Consider the following 19,649-nt stretch of genomic DNA (forward strand, 5'->3'; position numbering starts at 1 on the left):
ATGATAAGGGCTGACACGGGCGTCAATGTGCTGTAAGCGGAAAAACACCTGATCGCACGGAACTTGTATGCTATGTCCTGCCTCTGCCTGAAGCACCCTTCATCTGAACGCTCCGTTTCAAGATTTCTCTGTTGTTGTGAACGTGTCTGAACGGAGACTCTCCTGCTGCGTTGTTCATTTGTTAAAGAGAAAATCCAGAGAAAGTCCGGAGCCCATTGTGAGGACATGCTCCCGAGTTCATGTCAGATTCTCTGCATCTCTGTTTACTTCAGAACAATGGCAACTGTTATCATGTTGGAATTGGAGTTGATAGATGTTGAAGAGCAATTACTTTTTCTTGAAGAACTGCAATGAAGAAAATAAAGACGTCGGATGAGACGGTCTCTGAATGACCATTAAACCGCGTAAGGCGTAACAAGAGATTCAGAAAATACGGGGTTATGCATAGGCTACACTGGACCTATGGTGTAAATTCGGCGCAGAAGCATGAATTGGGCTCAAGGCACAGCAGTGATTTTTACTAACAATGGCTCTACTGACAATGTCATCCATAGTCGCCTCTTCAGACAAGCAATGGATTTAAAAGTGAAAGTAAAATTGCACTGGAGGAAATGGGAATATCAATACAAATTGGGAACAAAGGAAATATGCAAAGGAAACAACACTCGTGACACTGATAATATTTACAGCGGCGTTGTCTAAGCAGAACTGTAGATAAGATTAGATAATACAATGTGCTTTATTGTATAAAGTACAGCAGGGATCCCAAAGGCAAAGTAGCTGAATTGTCTTCCAAGAATGACTAGAGTCAACTTTGACTGTCGGTGACTCAAGAGCACAGTTGAGTGTACAGTGAAGGAGTGCCCGAGTATTGCCTGCCCTCTAACCAGACAGGATCTTTCACTGCGGAAAGCAGGTCAAGCAACAGTGGAGTTTCCCCTTCAGACAAAGTATGTCTTTGAGTGGGACATGAATAGCAGTTGTCAAGAAACAGCACTGGAGTTCACTTTCTCATTGACTAAAGAGCTAGAACAGAGGGGAGGGGTGTTACTGGGATGTGAGTGATTGAGTAAGAAAGAAAAGAAAAATACTATATATGTATATAATAAATCTAGTCAGCCAAAAAAAAGGTAATATCATTTTTAGGTCCTATCATCCGCACCTAGTGTGTATTCATGTATATCTCAATTTCACATGCATGCAATAAAAGGAGAGTGGCAGGTCTTGCAGGCATGATCAGCTTAATTCAACAGATCCCATTGTTTTTGCCCAACAGGAAAACCCAGCAGAAGCATTTCTCACGGACAAGCTACTGTACATTCACTAGAGCTTCTCCTGAGGGGTAATGCTAGTTCCCATGGCAACTCCTGTTCTAGTCTCATAAATACATGGCAGAAAACACCAGCTGATAGGCCCAGTTGATAGGCTTCAGTACGTCTCCACAGAGCCCAGCCAAACATGCAACTTTTAATCCCACAACGTCCTCAACCACTATTCTCCTCTCAGGCCCTGGGAATTAATAAGTTATGGAGGCAAACAAAAAGAGAAAGATTTGAAACTCAAACATCTTATTCTCCTCTGCATATTGAGAACAAATTTGAACCTGAATTTCCGAACCCTGAAAGAATAAATACTGAAAAAGTTCTTGAAATTGCTAAACTTGAAACACAACTGAAGACTTCAGGGGAACTCAGACCAGATAAATGGTTTTCAAAAGAAAATATTTCGGTGCTATAAAATCAGTGGTTTTTAAGTTTCAAAATGACGTTAAATTGTGCTTCAATTCCACAATTAGATACTTAGTTGCTACAAGATTCAAATCTTTATGGTTATCATTTGCTCACGTGAATATTACCCCAAATTAATGGCATTTTTTTTCTTGTTTATGTATGTAGGCATGTATCAATATTAAATATTAAAAAAGAGTAACATGTAGGTAACAGAAGCAGAGGCAAATATATTCTGACTTCTTGTTCCTTGCATGGGGTCAACTTCCAAAAAGTGCTAACCAATATCATATTTTAACAGGATCCTTGCCGCTTGATGAATTCCAAAAACACACCGTCATACCAGTAGTGGTCATCTTTGCTTTTCAGAAAAAGCAAGAAAAAGAGGTGCTCCCCTGAATGCCATCTGTCATTAAGAAGCATATACTGTACATATGACTACAAAAAGTAGCCTAATACTAATGCAATACTAAACCCACGTTCGTACAATCACAAGCAGAGCTGTGAAATTAGAAGCTTTAAAATATTACAGCACTGAGAACGAACACAGGCTTAGAGACCTTGAGCCATTTCAAAATCCCCAACACAGCAAAGCCTGGAGGGGGCAGAGTGAGAAGAAGCCCAATAATCACACAGCTGTGACCGTTAAACGAAGCAGAACCATGTCACTCTGCCCACATCGTGCACTGACCAGGGAATTAGTCATTCTGCTCAATAACCATTAACCCACCAAAAACAGGAGAATAGTTGAAACAGATCTGTTTCAACGAGTCGGGGCAGCTGGAGGCCACAGCAGACATTTCTGCTAAGGTTTACATGAAGAGTAATGACTTGAGGCAGAGTTTGGCAAAAGTGTGACTGAGTGGAGGAGAGGGGCGCTCTGAGTAAATGATTCTTTAAAACTTCCCCAAGCACATCAAACAGGAAGCTATGTCCACTTGTGCTCAGTGTTGGGAAAGGCTTGTTGAAGGCCCGTATGACTGTACTGTAGTGAATGACTGAACGACTGTCTAGAGACCGGTGTCGCCCGCAGGAACCTTTCCAAGAACTTTTTTACGAAGCCACGCTCTAATTTGACTGCCAGAGTCTAGTTCTGGGTTTAGTTCCTGAGTCTGTTTCTGTAAACTAAAGAGGTCCATGCTACATAGAGCTGCATCTATCGATCATTTTTTTTATTGATTAATCTAACGATAGGTTTTTCAATTAATCGATTATATTAAGTATGCACTGCAAGGCGTGTGTAATTTCAAGTTTAGCAATCAATCCCAAAAACTATCTTAGGATAAAATTAGAGCAATTTGAGTAACACTGAAACTTTACACTTAACTTTTTTTTAACAGGAATAATTCATCTCTGAGTAACAAACACACCCAAGCACATAATCCCTTCCCCCACTCTTCTCTCCTCCTCCCTCCCTCCTACCTCTTCCTCCCTTTCTTGCCCGTGCATAGCGGTTGTGCTACTGTGATAAGCCATTTATGATTTGCAGAGCTTACAGAGCACCATGTTGTTCGGTTTCTGACTAAAAACTCCCACACTTTAGATCAGGGGTATTCAATTCAAATTCAAAGAAGTCCAGTTAGAGAGATTTTCCTCAAGCAAAAGTCCAAAACATCATAATGTCTAACATGTGTTATGATTCAGTGCTATATATGTTAAAGTAGTAGTAGTAGTAGTTGTATCAATGTCTGTATGAAGTTAAAAACTGACTGTCAAATAAAATTTAAAAAGTACAATTGAATAGTATTTCAACAACGATTATTATAAATTTTTAACATTGAACTCGAGGGTACTTTAATAACAAAATAAATGTTCTTTCCTCGTTTCAAGTAAAATGAAGTGAACTGTGCTTAAGATGATCGTGGGCAATTTATTTTCACTTCAGCTTGCTCTTAGTGTGAATCCATGCTTTGATTAGGTGCAGCCACCTTCCATACGACACGTCGGCGCACGTTAAGCAAGTCAACGAATTTACGTAATCGATGACGTCTATGCATTGCCCCAGCCCTACTACATAGGTATTCTGTTGGCAGAAGAACGTTTGGGGTTAACTTTGCATTACTGAGCATAATAGACTGGTGAATTGACTGATCCATTCAAGTGAACCAAAGCATCTTGATCACCGACTGGCTACGTGGACCAAAAAAGTTCCTTTTGTTTTAATTAGTTATTTGTTGCTATAAAGATAGGGTGATTATCATGATTGAAAGGTGAGATGGATTTGCGTTGCTAACCAGATTCTTTCGTCTTCATTTTTGGATGGTGGAGACGCATTTTCCATCTTATATAGTCTGTGGTGAAAAGTACTGTACCGTGCACTGTAAAAGTACTGTACTCCTTAAATAACTTTTAAACCACATCATTTCAAGGGAAAGCATTGCACTTTGTATTGCACTGGAGTCACGGGACAGCATTAGTTAAATGTCCAACACAAGTATCAAAATTTCCCATCTGGGTAAAATTCGGTTGAATTCTGGTAACCGAGAAGGCCAGAGTCTAGGGCTTGGCAATAAAACGACAGTGATAATTATCGCGATATAACTTTCCTCGATAGAAATTTAAGACATGGTTGATAGAATGTCGAAAGACCTCATTCCTTCCATGTTTTGACAAACAACACAAACAGCCCGAACCAATCATGTGGCTGGAATAGAGTTTCGGCCACGTCAGGTCAGGTTAGGCTCATGCTAATGTTTGGGCTCATTCATATTTTCTGCTTCGTTCATTCTTTTAGCATTTTCCCACGGCTGAATAATTATAACACCGCTGCTTCAGGACCAGGACAGACGCTCATTAAAGTTCCGGTTATCCTGTATGTGTCAGAGTCTCTGTCGGAGTCTTCTTCCTCCTCACTTCTCCTCCTCTGACCTGTGCTCACTTTACACTTTACCAATAAACACCATCACTGATCACAAGTTATTAGGCCACGTACAGGAGTGATGTTTACTTTGGGTTTGTTTGAGTCGCTCTAGAGTTTGAGACACATGTTTAAACCTGCTACACAACACGAGACGTAACATGACGTACACAGTCAGGACATCAGGGTTAAAGTGACCGGAACGACATGGAGACACCATTGATTAATAACTAAATACATGTGATTATCAGTTTGTGTGTGTGGCGGGGGACATAGACGAGCAGACAGACACACACACGCTCCTGCAGACAGAAGCTCTTTCCGCAGATTATGACGCTATGCTGTGTTTTGACGTCATTGTTGCGACGCCACATTTATCTTGGAACATGAATATGAATTCAGCAGGTTATTATAAAGAACAGTTCTACATGTGAGTGATTAGAAAACATCAGAGGAGCAGAGTCACTTGTTGTTGTCCGATTTGATATATATTCTGATATAGATCTATATCGACTGAAATTATCGTGATAAGATTTTCTTCCATATCGCCCAGCCCTACCATTGATATCATTTTCATATGCATACCCTGTCAAAGCATCTGCATTTATGTTACCAACTCATTTATTCACAACATTCCTTTAAGTTGCCACCTGTCTGCATGTTTGATTTAATGCAATCATGTATCAAGGAGAAACCTGACTACAACCTGGTGTGTTTTGCCTTCATGGTGCTTTCAAGAAACCTTAAAAGCTGGTTTCTTTAGTACAAACATAAACTCACCTTAATTGCCCTATGAAACAAAGCCAATGGGAATCCATTATCTAGCTAATTTGCCTAGTCTTTGTGGTTCTTGAAATGTGGTAGAAAAACAAATGTACATAGGAAACTTTTAGATCCTGGGGCTAGTTCCTGCTTGTTCCGGATTTAGTTCCGGAAACTATTTCATTGAAAGTCTCACTGACATTTGCATTTGCTGACAAAAAACCCTATTTGCTAACTTTACTGTCTGAGGGAACTGGGTGGCTGATAATAGCATCACTGGATTAGCATGTTGGCAGATGCTACAGTGCATGGCTGCTATGGAGACAGGAACTCTTGTTTGCTTAAAAACGGGTTTGTGTGTTGGTGAGGAATACAATTTCTTTCTTATGAATTTGCAAAGTCACTGCTCCCTGTCTCAGCCCCTCACAAACCCTCCTCCCACCCATTGTATTTATAGATAGATAGATATATATATATATATATATAGATATATATATATAGATATATATGGACAAGAGCACAAGGGACATAGAGTGAATTGGCGATAGGTGGATTGAAGGAACCTTCAGCAGGAATGAATGACAGAAAAGAGTGCAGAGTAAAGTAATGATATTATCAGAAAAAACAGGCAGATTTATAGATATTGGAGTGTATGAGGGCTAAATAAAAAACTAAAAACTGACAGGGGTGCAGCCAGCCAGACACAGACGATATTTTACTGTCTTCTAAAATCTAGAATAATACAGTTGAAACCGGATATACTGTTCAACCATTAATATGGATCAAAAAGCTTTGGACAGAATGGTTCCGATACAAATCCTGTTTAATAATATGGTTATAGAGAGCGAGCAGAGTCATGACGAGCTGAATGAATGAATGAATGTGTGCAGCTACGAAGAAAGATTTTATACATTTAAAAAAAGTATCGCTCATTATGTGAGAATAAGTGTTGATATTGTGGTGGTCATTTCAAATAAATCAACGTTTAAACTATAGCGGGTCAGAGATGTCAGTGTGTGTGCCTCTGCCTGTGTGTGTGTGTGTGTGTGTGTGTGTGTGTATCTGCAAGTAAAGTATTCTGTTGTAATGACCCAGACGCCGCACTATCTGCATGGAGACCTATAACAAAATAATCATTGAGCATTTTCTAACCTTTAGCTTTTCTTGCCAAATCATCTCATGTGATAATACTCAGCCTATCAAATCTGTGAGTTCTAATGAGCAGTCTAAACAGTCGATAGGCAGATCCGAGAAGAGAAGAGAGAATAGACAATGATACAGTAAGTGAGTCAGAGGAAAAGTAACATCACATTGTGTGCTCCAAAAAGAGCAAAGTAGACATCCAAAACAAAAAAAAGTGAGACTTACTTCAAATAAAGCCCTTTTATGAATATGCCAACATTTTTACTTATTGCATTATTCTTTCTTTGATTTGAAAGTCAGTTGTTGACTACACACAGAAGTGGATACATTAAATATTTCTAAATATATTGCACTGAATCATAAAACTATTTAGACAAATTCTTTTTTGCGCAACAGGCCACCACTAGGCCATTCCTCCAATCCAATCCATGTGCAACATTTACATCTTCTTGTTGTCACTTTAAAGTAGGGCTGGGCAATATGAAAAAAAATCTTCACGCCAATTGTTTTCACATCAGTCGATATCAATGTAAATCACGATATAAATCAAATAACCACAACATAACTAACAATGTTCTCCTTATGCAAAAAAATATTTTACTTGCTCATACAATCATCCGGCGCAGGGCTATTCTCATTGGTTATTCATGTTGTTGGTCAAAACATGAATGGGATGAGTTCTATCGACGTTATATCAACATGTCTTAAATTTCTATCGAGGAAAAGTTATACAGCTTTAATTATCGCTATCGTTTTATCGCCCAGTCCTACTTATAAAGATAGTCTATATGGCCATTATTGTTCACATACTTCTTAATAAGAGGGCAACTAGAGAGAATGGGTGGGAGTGATGAGGACCTGAGTCTCTTCTTTGCTTTATATGGATGTTTGAGCTGTGTCTATATGGAGCAAGTGGACTGATGGAGAGGGGGGTCAGCATGTATACATCTATTCCAGTTTTAAGAGAAAATTCCTGGCATTCTTTTCCTTCTAAAGGACTCCTAGACAATTTAATTATTTTGCCTAATTTGGTTCCCATTAAATCAAAATGCTTGTTCTACTGGAACAGCAGTGTTTCCCACATGACAGAGGTTTTGCAGTTCACAATCCCTCAACTAATTGCAATCCATCTTCAGCCTCACTTCCTTCTTCCTCGTCCAAGATCTAGTTGGGAAGTTGCCAAATTGACATTTGACTGTATAAACATAAAAAGACAATTTAAGCTCTTTGTCTTTTAGGTGTCCAGAATGGCTTGATTATTATATGCACACATATGCAAAAATACACAACTGATAAAAAAAGTGCTAAAACTTCCAGAAATAATCATTCATATGACATATGCGGGGATGACTGTGTCTGTGGAGTGGGGCATCTCAGTAGGCTGATGAGCCTGAACACATTGCTGTCCTTGTGATGCTTTTGGTAGCTCATGTTTTTTATTGACGGTTTGAATGTCTTCTGGGAATGGGGGACTTTTTGGTCCAGATGGTCTCCACCCAAAAAAACTTGAGCTTGGACGCTATCCACTAATTCAACATATGGAGTAGGGGTGGGAATCTCTAGGCACCTCACGATTTCATTCCGATTTAGAGGGCTACGATTCGATTATAAAACAATTATCGAAGGATCAAAGAATTTTATTTCCATATATAATTTATTGTTTTTATCACTGTGTGAATACTAGAGGTGTGCATCTTTACTAGCCTCATGATTTGTGCTTTAAAAAGTATTTTAGACTGTTACTGTTATTACAAGTGTGCTGTAATTTACAAAATAAGCTTTTCAATTCAAAAATCTGAGTACAACAGTCAGTCTATAACAGTGGTCATTGCTCTCCACATTGATTTGACATTCAGTCAGATCTGGTTAAAAATGAGTGGTCAATTAACAAGGGTTCACTATCAGCAGGATAAAAACATATTCAAAATAAACATCCCTATTCCTTACTCTGAATTAGAGTAAAACTATTTTACCAATATTTTTAGATAATGCACATTTTTGAAAAGACAATAACAAAGCGAGCTCCACTCCCTGGCTCACTGCTGAGCTTTCTAACTTATGTTATTCCAGAAACAAACTATAGAAACAAACAAGTGAATGTTTTTGTCAGATGTAATGAAATTCCCTTTGGACATTCCTGATATATATCGCATTCACAACAATGTGAGGTCACCGTAACCCTGACCTTTGACCTCCAGGCACCAATATCTAATCAGTTCATCTTTGAATCCAAGTCAATGTTTGTACCAAATATGAAGAAATACCGACAGGGTGTTCTTATGATATCACGTTCAAGAAAAACAAACATACTTTGTGAGGCCACCGTGACCTTTGGTTACCAAAATCAAATCATAAATCCTTGAGGCCTAGTCGGTATTTGTGCTTGATGTGAAAGGATTCCTTCAGTGTTCCAGAGAAATCGCATTGACAAGGTAAAAAATAGGCTTTGTGAGGCCACATGACCACGCCCTTTTATATTTGAACATCAAAATCTAATCAGTACATCCTTGAGTCCACGTGAATGTTTGTACCACATTTGAAGAAATTCCACGGAGGCATTCTTGAGATATGGTGTTCATGAGAATGGGATGGACAGACATTCGTACGTACGGACCACCAACCTGAAAACGTAGCACCTCTGGCCACTGGCTGTCGCAGTAGCGGAGACATAAACATGGGCTCTGGCAAGGCACACCAAAGACCCTTGTTATTGGCTTGTCTTCAAACAGTGGAGGACAGTTGCACTGCTCTTGCCTGAAAAGCCAAAGCTGTCTATTATCCGCACTCTTTCACAAATTCCTCTTATAACCCCAGTAAGTTCTGGAAAATATTCAAATCTACTTCTAAGATTTCATCTGTTGTAAAAAATACTTGAGGCAATTAATGAATAGTTGAAAACACTTTTATCAAAGCATTCCATTCTAACTTCATTTTCGTCCGGCTTCTACAACAGAACATTAGAGCCACTGGAGGTAGAAATAAGTAAATAAAATTACAGAGTTAGGGGAAGGGAGTAATATTCAGAGAAAAATAAAACTCTAAGATTGAAGTTGTAAATATATGTAACAAAACTCCTGCTTGTTCTCTGTGATTAAAGTGGTACATTTGAGGAAAAAACATTTGGTAGAAAGGCTTAAATACTCTCAGAGATGACTACTAAAATAAAGATTTGCAGGGGGAAAAAACTCTAAAACCTAAGTCACAGATTTATGAGATTTTGAAAATGCAATTTAATACATGCCAGGATGCTTGTTACATTGATGAACATTTCAAATGGGTTCCTGGTTACAGCAGGACACAACATACTGATTTAAATGCAGTGAAAGCTTTAGCTTTCTTCTGAATCGGTCCAATTCATGTGAATCTCTCTTCAAAAGGCTGATGTTTACGTTAAAAATTGAGATTGTCATATCTTAACCATAACTTGTTTAGTCCTTGCTTTTTCACTTTGTTCTGTCTTCCCATGTATACTGTGTGTCTGTGGAGTGGGCGCGGCACTACTTGTTCTGTTCCAGCTGCCTATCTGTCCAAAGACTTGCCATTTATCAACTCATCAGACCTGCAGTTTATATACTTGCTCTTTACCCACTGTGTGCTGCAGTCAGTGTGGTACCAAATGCTCTGCCACTTAAAAATTGTGTTGTTCTAATGTTCCTAATGCCTTTTTTTCTGTGTAACCTTTATTTCATTGTGCTTCAGGATCACACATTACTTCCTGTTTGACCAAGCCTGCTACACTCCAGACAATGCGCCTCTCACTCAGCCTCATGCCCCATCAGTCTGCTCCCAAGCTCATTCTCCTGGCTGCTGGCCAGTCATCCAACTCTGCTCAGAGCTCAGCCTTCATTCCACATCCAGCACAGTCCTACAAAATGCCAAACCCTGTGGCACTCCTTTTACTCACTTGTCAAAAGCTTCTGACACAGTTGGCCACTCTCTGATCGTCTTCTTTTGACGATGCCAGCTGCATATGGTTTCAGAATGATCTTTTCATTTTCATTTTTTGAAGTTCCAATGTGTCAAGATAAGTAATGGACCAGTCTTATTAACAATATCACCTCTTTGTGCAGCTGTACATTGTACCTTCACCTTTATGCAGATCACATGGGCCTTTAGTGCTGGGTAGATTATATCCATGCTGCCATTCAAAATCCACAGCCATCATTGAAAAAAAAAAAAAAAAAAGTCATAACTTCCAACTGGTCCTTAACTGTACAAAGACTAAATCAATGTTTCCAAATGAAGGAAAACAAATTGTCCTGTAAGTAATACCATAATAGTTTACTACAAATGTCCATGCATTTGGGTTGATGAAGAAATACTTTTTAAATCCATATTGATTCTTTGCATGTTAGTAGCCAGTTTACCCATTCAGAAGCAGAGCTGGTCTTGTAGGTGCCAAACTTTTTCAGTCACTTAACAAACTGAAACTACCCTTACTTGCCAAAGATCGGACATAAATTGAGACAATATTAAAGGTTTTAGTGGGACATACATGTCTGTAATAGCGAGCTAGACAGGCAGTGACATGAGAATGACTGGGCAGTCTTTCACAGGGATGACTGCCACATAACTGCCGAAACTGGGTGTGTCAACATCAGTTTGCTCAACCAACAGAGCCGCCAGACAAACAGTGGAGAACTACAAACACCTACATGCCCTGCTCTTGTACCACACTGTGAAACTCAATTTTTCATCTAACAGGTACAGGAGATGAGGATTTCATATGTATACCTCTAAAAAAGAAATGTTTGGGTTGGCTGAGAGCATAGGTATACTTACGCCACCTATGAAAAGTGGACTAACAAGTATTTCTTATGTCAGAGCAAGGATGAATCATACTGTGTAATTTGTCTTTTATGACATAATAGTAAAAATTTAAATAACTTTATTTGTATAGCATTTGTATAAACGGAGGTTACAAAATGCTTTACAAAATACATGGCAAAAAAATAAAATAAAAAAGGTATTGAATTCTATTTTAAGCTCCAAATCGTAAAATATTAGGGTCAAGAGAAACCCAACCATTCCCACAATGAGAAACGAGCCTTTGGAGAGAAAAAAAACTCCTTCATTAATTGGAAGAAACCTCTAGCACAGTAGTCGCCAATCCGTCGATCACCAACGACTGGTCAGTCTTCACTGTCGATCCCTGCTCTGGACTCACTGGCTCTGGACCAGCTGCGTGGTGGTTGTCTGTTGTTCACATGAGCAGTGTGTCTGCTACTGTCGGATTATGTACTTAACACCAGAACAATAAAAAAGGTATGAAGAACTGCATCTTCTGGTCTTGCGATAACAATCAAAGCCCTGTTAGAACAAATGAATGGATTCAGAAAGTGAAACACTGGATTACTTTTACTATGAAACGGGTTCGATGTGTTTGAGTGTTGGAAATACCTTTGTGACAAGGACGGGTAAACATTGGTTCACAGCTGAATAAACAGAGAAAATGATCTTTCACCTGAGTTTTAATGTTTATTTGTTGAATTTATGTCACAAACAAATGGTTGCAAAACTTCCTGTATGCATTTCAAAATAAAAGGAATCCAGCGTTTCTGTTGACCAAATACATTTTTTTTCTTTTTTTAAATATGAATTGATATTAATGTGAATATTGTGCATTGAATAGATAAAGTTGCATTACTGCCTCCTAATGCCCCTCCTAAGTGAGTTTTTTGGAAGATATCAGGGTGGAAGATCTTGGCTTACGTTTCAAATTAAAAAGCAATCTTGGGCTTGAATCGGTAGGTGACCACTGCTCTAGCAGAACCAGACTCATTGTGGGCGGACATCTGCTTTGACCGATTGGGGTGAGCGAAGAAAAATGGGGAAGAGAGGAGAGGAGGGTGGCAAAGAGGGGAGAGGAGAGAGAGAGAGGAAAGAGAGAGAGAGACCAGGAACAGTTGTGTAACCATCATATTTAAGCTCTGTCAGACTGGTTGTTATAATGAAAATAAGAATCGTCAGTTTGGCGTCATTGGGTGTTTCAGCCTTTTAATCGCAATAACGTTAATTTAATGACATCATTGATATGCGTTTCAAAATTTAGTTGGGAATCAAATGTGACACCTCGATTTTTAACTATTTACTGTTGCTTGCCAGAGGACCGAGAAATGGTAGTAACTTGCCTGCTCGCTGATTGGGACCGAATCTGAAGGAATTCATTCCTTAATGGCAGCTAGGCACTCTGTTAATACGCTCAAGCGGCAGACATTGTCTGGCTTAAAAGACAGGTAGATTTAGGTGTCATTGGCATAGCAATGATAAGTTTTGAAATAGGCCTTTAATTCTGTGTGATTGATCATGATTTAGCTTTTCCAGTAAATGCTGAATGCTGGCTTCTTAACATAATCAGGGACACAGCCAGAAGAAAGAGCAATTCATATTTTTGAGAAGGATAGGGCCAATAGCACCGATCACTTCTTTTAGCAGTGAGGGGAGTAGAATACCAAGAGGGCTGGAAGAAAAACCACAGTATCGATAAGCTCAGAAAGAAATATTTGCTGAAAATTAGTAAGGAGAATAGGACAGGCAGGACCATCAGCAATATTTGGAATAACAGTGGTAGTTTGCACAATTAGTTCTGATGTCAATGATTTTTTGCTTAAAAATAGAAAGACTTTTCAGTAAGTATTTGAAAGGGATACTATGGCAGAAGGAGCAGGGTTTATGAGTCTATTAATGGCTTTGAAAAGGAATCTGGGGTTATGGAGATTAGTTTTTAAAAATAATTTGATCTTGCTTCTTTACTTATTTTATTGTAAGAAGTCAAAATGTCTTTCACATACAGTGAGACAGTAAATTATTAGGATGGGAGGATTCATATGGGATATGGTAAAGAAAAAATTGAGATTTGTTTATAAAACTCTCAATAAGACAGGAGAGAAGTTATTCCCGCATATTATCACAAAACACTGAGGTTTTTTTAATTCATTGTTGCAGAAGAAGCGATGTCCCGCTTATACAAGAACATAAATATGAATTCAGCAGGTATTTATAAAGATCAGCTCTAAGTGTGAGTGATTAGAAAAGATCAGAGGAGCAGAATCTCTTGTTGACCAGCTGATGCGCCTCAATGCTGCCAAAGGCTTTAATCAGAGTTTATGGTTTCTTAGATGCAGCACACAAGTCTGAATGAATGTCAAAACAATGTGGAGAGCACTGACCTCTGTTAAAAAACGACTGTTGTAGTCTGATTTTTCAAATGAAAACCTTATTTTGAAATTTACAGCATAGCCTACTTGAAATAACAGAAACAGTCTAAATACTTTTTTAAAGCACAAATCATGAGTCTAGTGAAGATGCACACCTCTAGTAGTCACGCACTGATAAAAAAACAACACAACCTCAGAATCGTTGAGCTGCTGAAAGCAACAAATGTTTGGAATTTTACGTAATACATTACTTATTAATTATCAAAGATTTTATTTAATTTAATCAACTTATCTATTAACCAACAAACAATTTCAGCAATACACTGGATCAAAACAACAATCAATTGATGCCCAACACAATAAATGTTAGACCACCAGTAGCTGTCAATGCTTCCTTTTGACAGGAACAAAGTACCACACAAGAAATAAATAGATGTTCTAGCTGCTACTAAGCAGTGTTATGAAAATGTATTCAGTAAACCACTAATAGCTGTGACGTACAGCTAGGATAACGGGTTGAAAAGGTTTGATCTGATAAAATACATTTTGCCGCAAAGTGGAACAGAACAGAAATTATTTCGATATAAACCATATCAATTTCAGTCAGCACAGTCACACCAGAGAGCCAGTTAGACTGTACGAGTCTAGCAATTTGAAATTTCTGGGAAATAAGCTCACATGGGTGATGATTAGCATTATCAACCTTAGCTGAGGCAGGAAGTGCTGATAGACATACAGCTGTGGTAGTGAGGATACAGGAAGGCAACTCTGCCTTCAGTGTTGCTATTGTGCTTGTGAGAATAACTGGGATACAACCGGGCAATCCTGGCCTGTGATGCTACAGTACGTACAAACACTCTCACAAAGCTCTTATGGGCCATGTTAAATCTGTGTGTGGGTTGTTCATCTGTATTGTCTGAAATATTTGTTATTTCCAGACATGCCTGCCGTTACCTTGGCAGCAGCTAACAGGGATCCGAATAAATATGGCGAACACAGGGCTTATCTGCTTGGCTTACTGTAAGACTTACTAAGAGAAAACCACAATAGGCGTAGGTAGGGCTCCATACATGAGACATCCTTGGGTGTTGCCAAAAAGCAAACACTCATTAACCCACATACTACCGACCTGTTTGAGCACTGTGCACATTGACAGATGAAGTGTGTGCTCAGTGTGTGTGTGTGTGTGTGTGTGTGTGTGTGTGTGTGTGTGTGTGTATACTGTATCCTGACTCCCATTTCAATTGTAAGTTTAGGTAAATATCCTGTGCCTAGTGTGCTAGCTCAGTCAGGTGAACAGAATGTGCTCCTGATGTCGTGGATTTGAATCTGGCTGCTAGGTGGTGTCTTTCTCTGCTGTTCCTCACAGTGGGCTTTCACATGACAAACAGTGCAATGCTCAGAAAGGCAGCAAGAACACATGAGGAGAACTGAACGCAGGTCAAGTTGGGTGTGAAAAGGTGAATGACAAAACTTAATCGTAGCTTAAAAACTTTCTGGGGTGGTCCTCTGTACAAGGCACGGTGTTGCTGCCGAGTTGTGCATCATAGCTGTACTGAATATTTTTTACATAAAAATGGACCACATGACTTACTTGTATTTAAAAAGGACTTTTAGTACTTACACCCACAGTTAAACCTACAGTTCATCGCTCGACTTTGCAGTTCTCAGGTCCCCAGATCTACATAGCTTTCGTTTCCCACTTCCCTACAGAGCTTTGTGGCATCTTTCTGCTTACTGTTCAGCTGCCTGACCCGATAGTTCGATGTTTTGGTGCACTTTCACTGCACTCATAGTGTCAAACCCCATTCTACACTGCCAGCTGAAAAGTAAAGAGCAGGCTGGCAAAGTTATTGAACAATGTAGTGAAGCATTTAGCCTGAGCCCAAATTTTCCTCTCTGGTTTTAGAAGACCCAAAACAGTTTTAGGAGTTTCATTCACCAAGCTAACTTCAAATGAGTGATACTCTGTTGTTGCTAGTCCTTTAAATAAGCAACTGTTTGCCCAGATATTCCTCTTATCCACTCTTGAAGGTTCATCATATGTCATAGGATGTGTGCAGGAGTTCAATAATACATTTTTAGAATCTCCAGTAGAAATATAATCATTTTGTCTGAGGTGTAAGTAAATGTCGCTAAAAATACATGGGTTTTGCCTCGGACAATCGATTTATTTGTCAGACTGGTCATCAAAAATTGACAATGCTGACCAGACAGTTTTGAACTATGGCAGGAAGAGGTAGCACCTTTTCTTAAAAATTTTATAAAATGCATTAATCAAGATAATTTTAGAATCATAATGGGATTTTGTATTATTCTATATAAAGAACCACAAATGATTCAAGCAATGTGTTTAAGGGATGAGTCAAATGTCTGACTTCTTTGATGAGAGTTTTATAATGTGAATATGCTTTCAGAGGAAGAGAAAATATGCAGCATTAGTGCAGTGTTGCATTAGTACAGGTTTTACAGGTTTTTCCATCCATATGACTGACTTACCCTTCAGTCAACAGCGGATCCACATAGAAAAGTCTCACTGTCTCGAGTCACTGTTTGCACACACAATGCTTAACATAAACTTCTTTTTCCTCTAGCACCATCCTTTTTGCACATAACAGGGTACTTTCACAATATGGCATATCTTTACAAGTCATTACAACAACATACCAGTTCAATTCGTCAAAATCCCCTACATACATGTGTTCATCTGATCATTTCAGTTAATGAGAGAGAAAAAAAAAAAAAAAAAAAAAAAAAAACTAACGTCTGCAATATTAACAAAGTTGCTCCAACAAAGACAGCCATTCCCACATTCTAAACAAACACTTCTATTTACTTAAGAAAGCTCACAAACTAGTGCTGTTACTGCAGCTCCCTGGGCTCCGGCTGTACACATTTAATTACTTGTGGCTTTAATTAGCTACAGAGCAGGAGGCAGAGCACTCCTCTGACCCTGGCTCTTCCTCAGCCGGCATGTCTACCTTGCATTAGCTAACCACACCACTGAGGAAATCCAGCCTGTTGCCGATAAACAGCTGGAATAATTGCCTCGGCTTAAAACATCTGACAAAACCACCAGTCCTCAGAGCTAGCAGAGAAGAATTTCACCAGTGCATCATATTAAACTACAGTAACACCACTATATTGAAATAAAAGGTTTTGAACTTAATTGGGAATTGCAAGTTCAAGTTAGAGCAACACCAAGCTTTAAGATTTCCATCTTAAAACAGATATATTTGGTTACAGATAGTGTTTCAGCTCTACCAGCAACTACAAAAAACAACCAAAACATTGTTTTTATCCAAATTGGTAAGAAAATATACAATCCAAAAGTTAATATAAGAAGTCACAAGCCACTGCAGATAAAAGACGAATACATGCGCAGCCAAAAGCATCATAAAAAGCCTCACTATGTGTGAGGGTCTGTAACAGCATTAAACAGTCATAGGTTCCAAATGAAGTGAGACAACCAGAGTGCCATAAAACTAGATAGTGTTAAGATGCTTTTGTGACAGCAGACTCCTACCACTTACTGAAATAAAAAAAAAACTACCAATTAGTTATTGAACATTTCACCAAAAAACTTGGGTTGTGAGGAGGGAAAACGGACGTCTACCAAATGTCTCTTTCAATGAGTCACAGTACCAGCATCTCATCTGTGAACAGGAAAAGCAGGACAATAAAAATATTTCCTTCCACCTACAAATTTTTTTATTCTAATCAATGTTTGGCAATGTGTTGGCGAACTGAACCAACAGATGCTCTTTGTGTGTAGCCAACTATGAACCCGGGAGCAAGGCCAAAAGACGTGTAGCCTTTAATACTAAAAGTGGAGAAGCAGTTTCACACAACATGTTCAAAGTGCGAAAGTTATGCCTTTATTCTGCATCACCACTCTCAATAACAGACCAAACAGGAAAGATGAAGTGAGGGGAGGTGTTTACGTCTGTCGTCCACACTACTCCAGAGTTTTCAAGCACCTAAAGTGAGGAAGGATGAAATCGTCTCTGGACCCATTTGAAAACACCAGGGCTGAGTTTTGCTCTGGACAGGCAGAAATGGAGACTTTGGAAACTATGACGTAGTCGCCCACATTCGCTTCCTGATTGGGTCTCATCAGGAGCAAGCCCACTGACCGTGGTGAAGACAACACATTGCTAACACGTACTTTCAGTAACAGTTCCACCTCGTCACTCTGAGAGACAAAACCCCTTGTCTTACTTTTCACCATTACCTTTTCTCACTTATAGTATAGTACTATGCAACCAAATGCAGAGTAGACTATCTGCTTCCTATTTACACCGACACGCAGATGCCCAGTGTACAAGAGGTCATGTGACTTACGTATTCAGCTATGTTTGTGTGGATGGAGATTACTTCAATATGGAGCAAACATCGGGATGGAAATTGTTTTTAAAAACAGTATTTTAAAATAAAAACGTATTTGTATGAATGTAGCCTCAGTCAGCTTTGACAACAATCGACTGAGCTGCCCAAGTGTCAACTATTGTTTATGGTGCACTAGAGTGAAACCAAAGTATGGTGAAAGTAATTATAATTTTACATTTTAAATGCTCAATGACCCTGCTAGTCTTCTTTAAACATGAAAATTAGTCTGCGGATGGCACGGCCTATTCTCTGGAGAACAGTCATTTCCCAGAGCAGGCCACCTCAGTAGAGGCCAGACACCAAGACAGCACTGTCTCCCATGTACCAGACTTAATTAAAACCAACTCCTGTTCATCATTTAAGACATGTTTTAAAGGCAGATAAAACTATGGTTGTGTGGAAGAAGACTAAAGGAAGGTGTTAAAAAAAAAAAAAAAAGCAACTGCTGACAGCTGGTTGTTACAGCTTTTCTTAACCGAAGTCACTCTTTGGGATTTTTTTTTTTTATTCAATTAATCAACTTCTAGGATCTTAAAAATAAGTCTTCATGTACAGGAGGAGAATACCCATTTGTCTCTGTACAAAAGCACATTCTATTTGTGTATTAAGAGTTTTGGCAAAGGCACAACATTATCAAAATGAAGTCTAGATAACTATCAGTAAACTAGTCAGAGAGGCTCTTGTGAAGTCAAATCCCCAACCATTAAAAGAAACCCCGCTTGTAAATGAGTCATTGGGTAATGAAGTCAGTCTCACTAAGAAGTTTGCTTGAATTCCTGGCTCGATGTAACCGTTCTGCCACTATTCGCTCGCGTTGGACTGGAAACACCATCTGAACCACAACTTGTATTTGCGTATCACATCCCAGCCAAATCATGCGGTGACCAGGGAAATAGATGTTGTACGATTGTGGGTGCAGTGTTTTGCATGAGGAGCCTGTACAATACAAATCAAAAGCAATATGGCTTGGTGTGTTTGATAGAAATATCACCTTGGCTTTCTGCAAAGAACTTTGTGTTTTCCCATTTTATGCACATGTATGCGTTTGGCATTTAGTTTAAGAACAGTACAAGTTAAAGAAGCATCAACAGACATATAGGCTTTCTGCATAGGACTTTGTGTTTCCCATTGTATGCACATGTATGTATATATGACGTGTGTGTGTGTGTGTGTGTGTGTGTCAGAGGTAGAGGTGAAGTGTCACAGTGCAGCCATGCCAGTGTGAGTCAGTGTGTGAAACTATTACAAACACGTAGGCACCATGCAGGCTTCCCTTACCCAGCAGCAGCAGCTTCAGCTCCCGTCTCGCGTCTCTCTTGTCTCGCCGGAGTTGCTTCTCGATCTCGGCGTTGATTCGCTTGGACTCCTTCGCCTCTTCACTCAGGCAACAAGCCATCATGGAGTCTAAAGTCATCACCACATGAGCTGAAAAAGCCCGTCTGACAGGGGGGCGCGAGGCTACACCTCACACAAAGTACCGGCGAAATTAAGAAAAAGAAAACCCCACTCTGAGCAACAGTCCGCTTTCAAATTCTATTAAGACACTGAAGACCGATGCTTGGGAGACTCGCTGCAGAATCTGGCCTTTCCTCGTTGAAGGTAAAAACCGCTGTC

At 39.2% G+C, this 19,649-nt stretch overlaps 1 protein-coding gene across 2 annotated transcripts in view; it reads right to left on the reverse strand.

Moving 5' to 3' along the window:
• The window catches only part of LOC117760645 (guanine nucleotide-binding protein subunit alpha-11), a 35,577-nt gene extending 16,128 nt beyond the window's left edge, over window positions 1-19,449 (reverse strand). For both annotated transcript variants that reach the window (XM_034583832.1, XM_034583833.1), the window contains exon 1: window positions 19,314-19,449. In XM_034583832.1, coding sequence (XP_034439723.1) covers window positions 19,314-19,449 — 136 coding nt within the window. The remainder of the gene's footprint in view (window positions 1-19,313) is intronic.
• Window positions 19,450-19,649: the final 200 nt, after the last annotated feature.

Source organism: Hippoglossus hippoglossus, chromosome 4 (genome assembly GCF_009819705.1).
Source record: "Hippoglossus hippoglossus isolate fHipHip1 chromosome 4, fHipHip1.pri, whole genome shotgun sequence".
Classification (NCBI taxonomy): domain Eukaryota; kingdom Metazoa; phylum Chordata; class Actinopteri; order Pleuronectiformes; family Pleuronectidae; genus Hippoglossus; species Hippoglossus hippoglossus.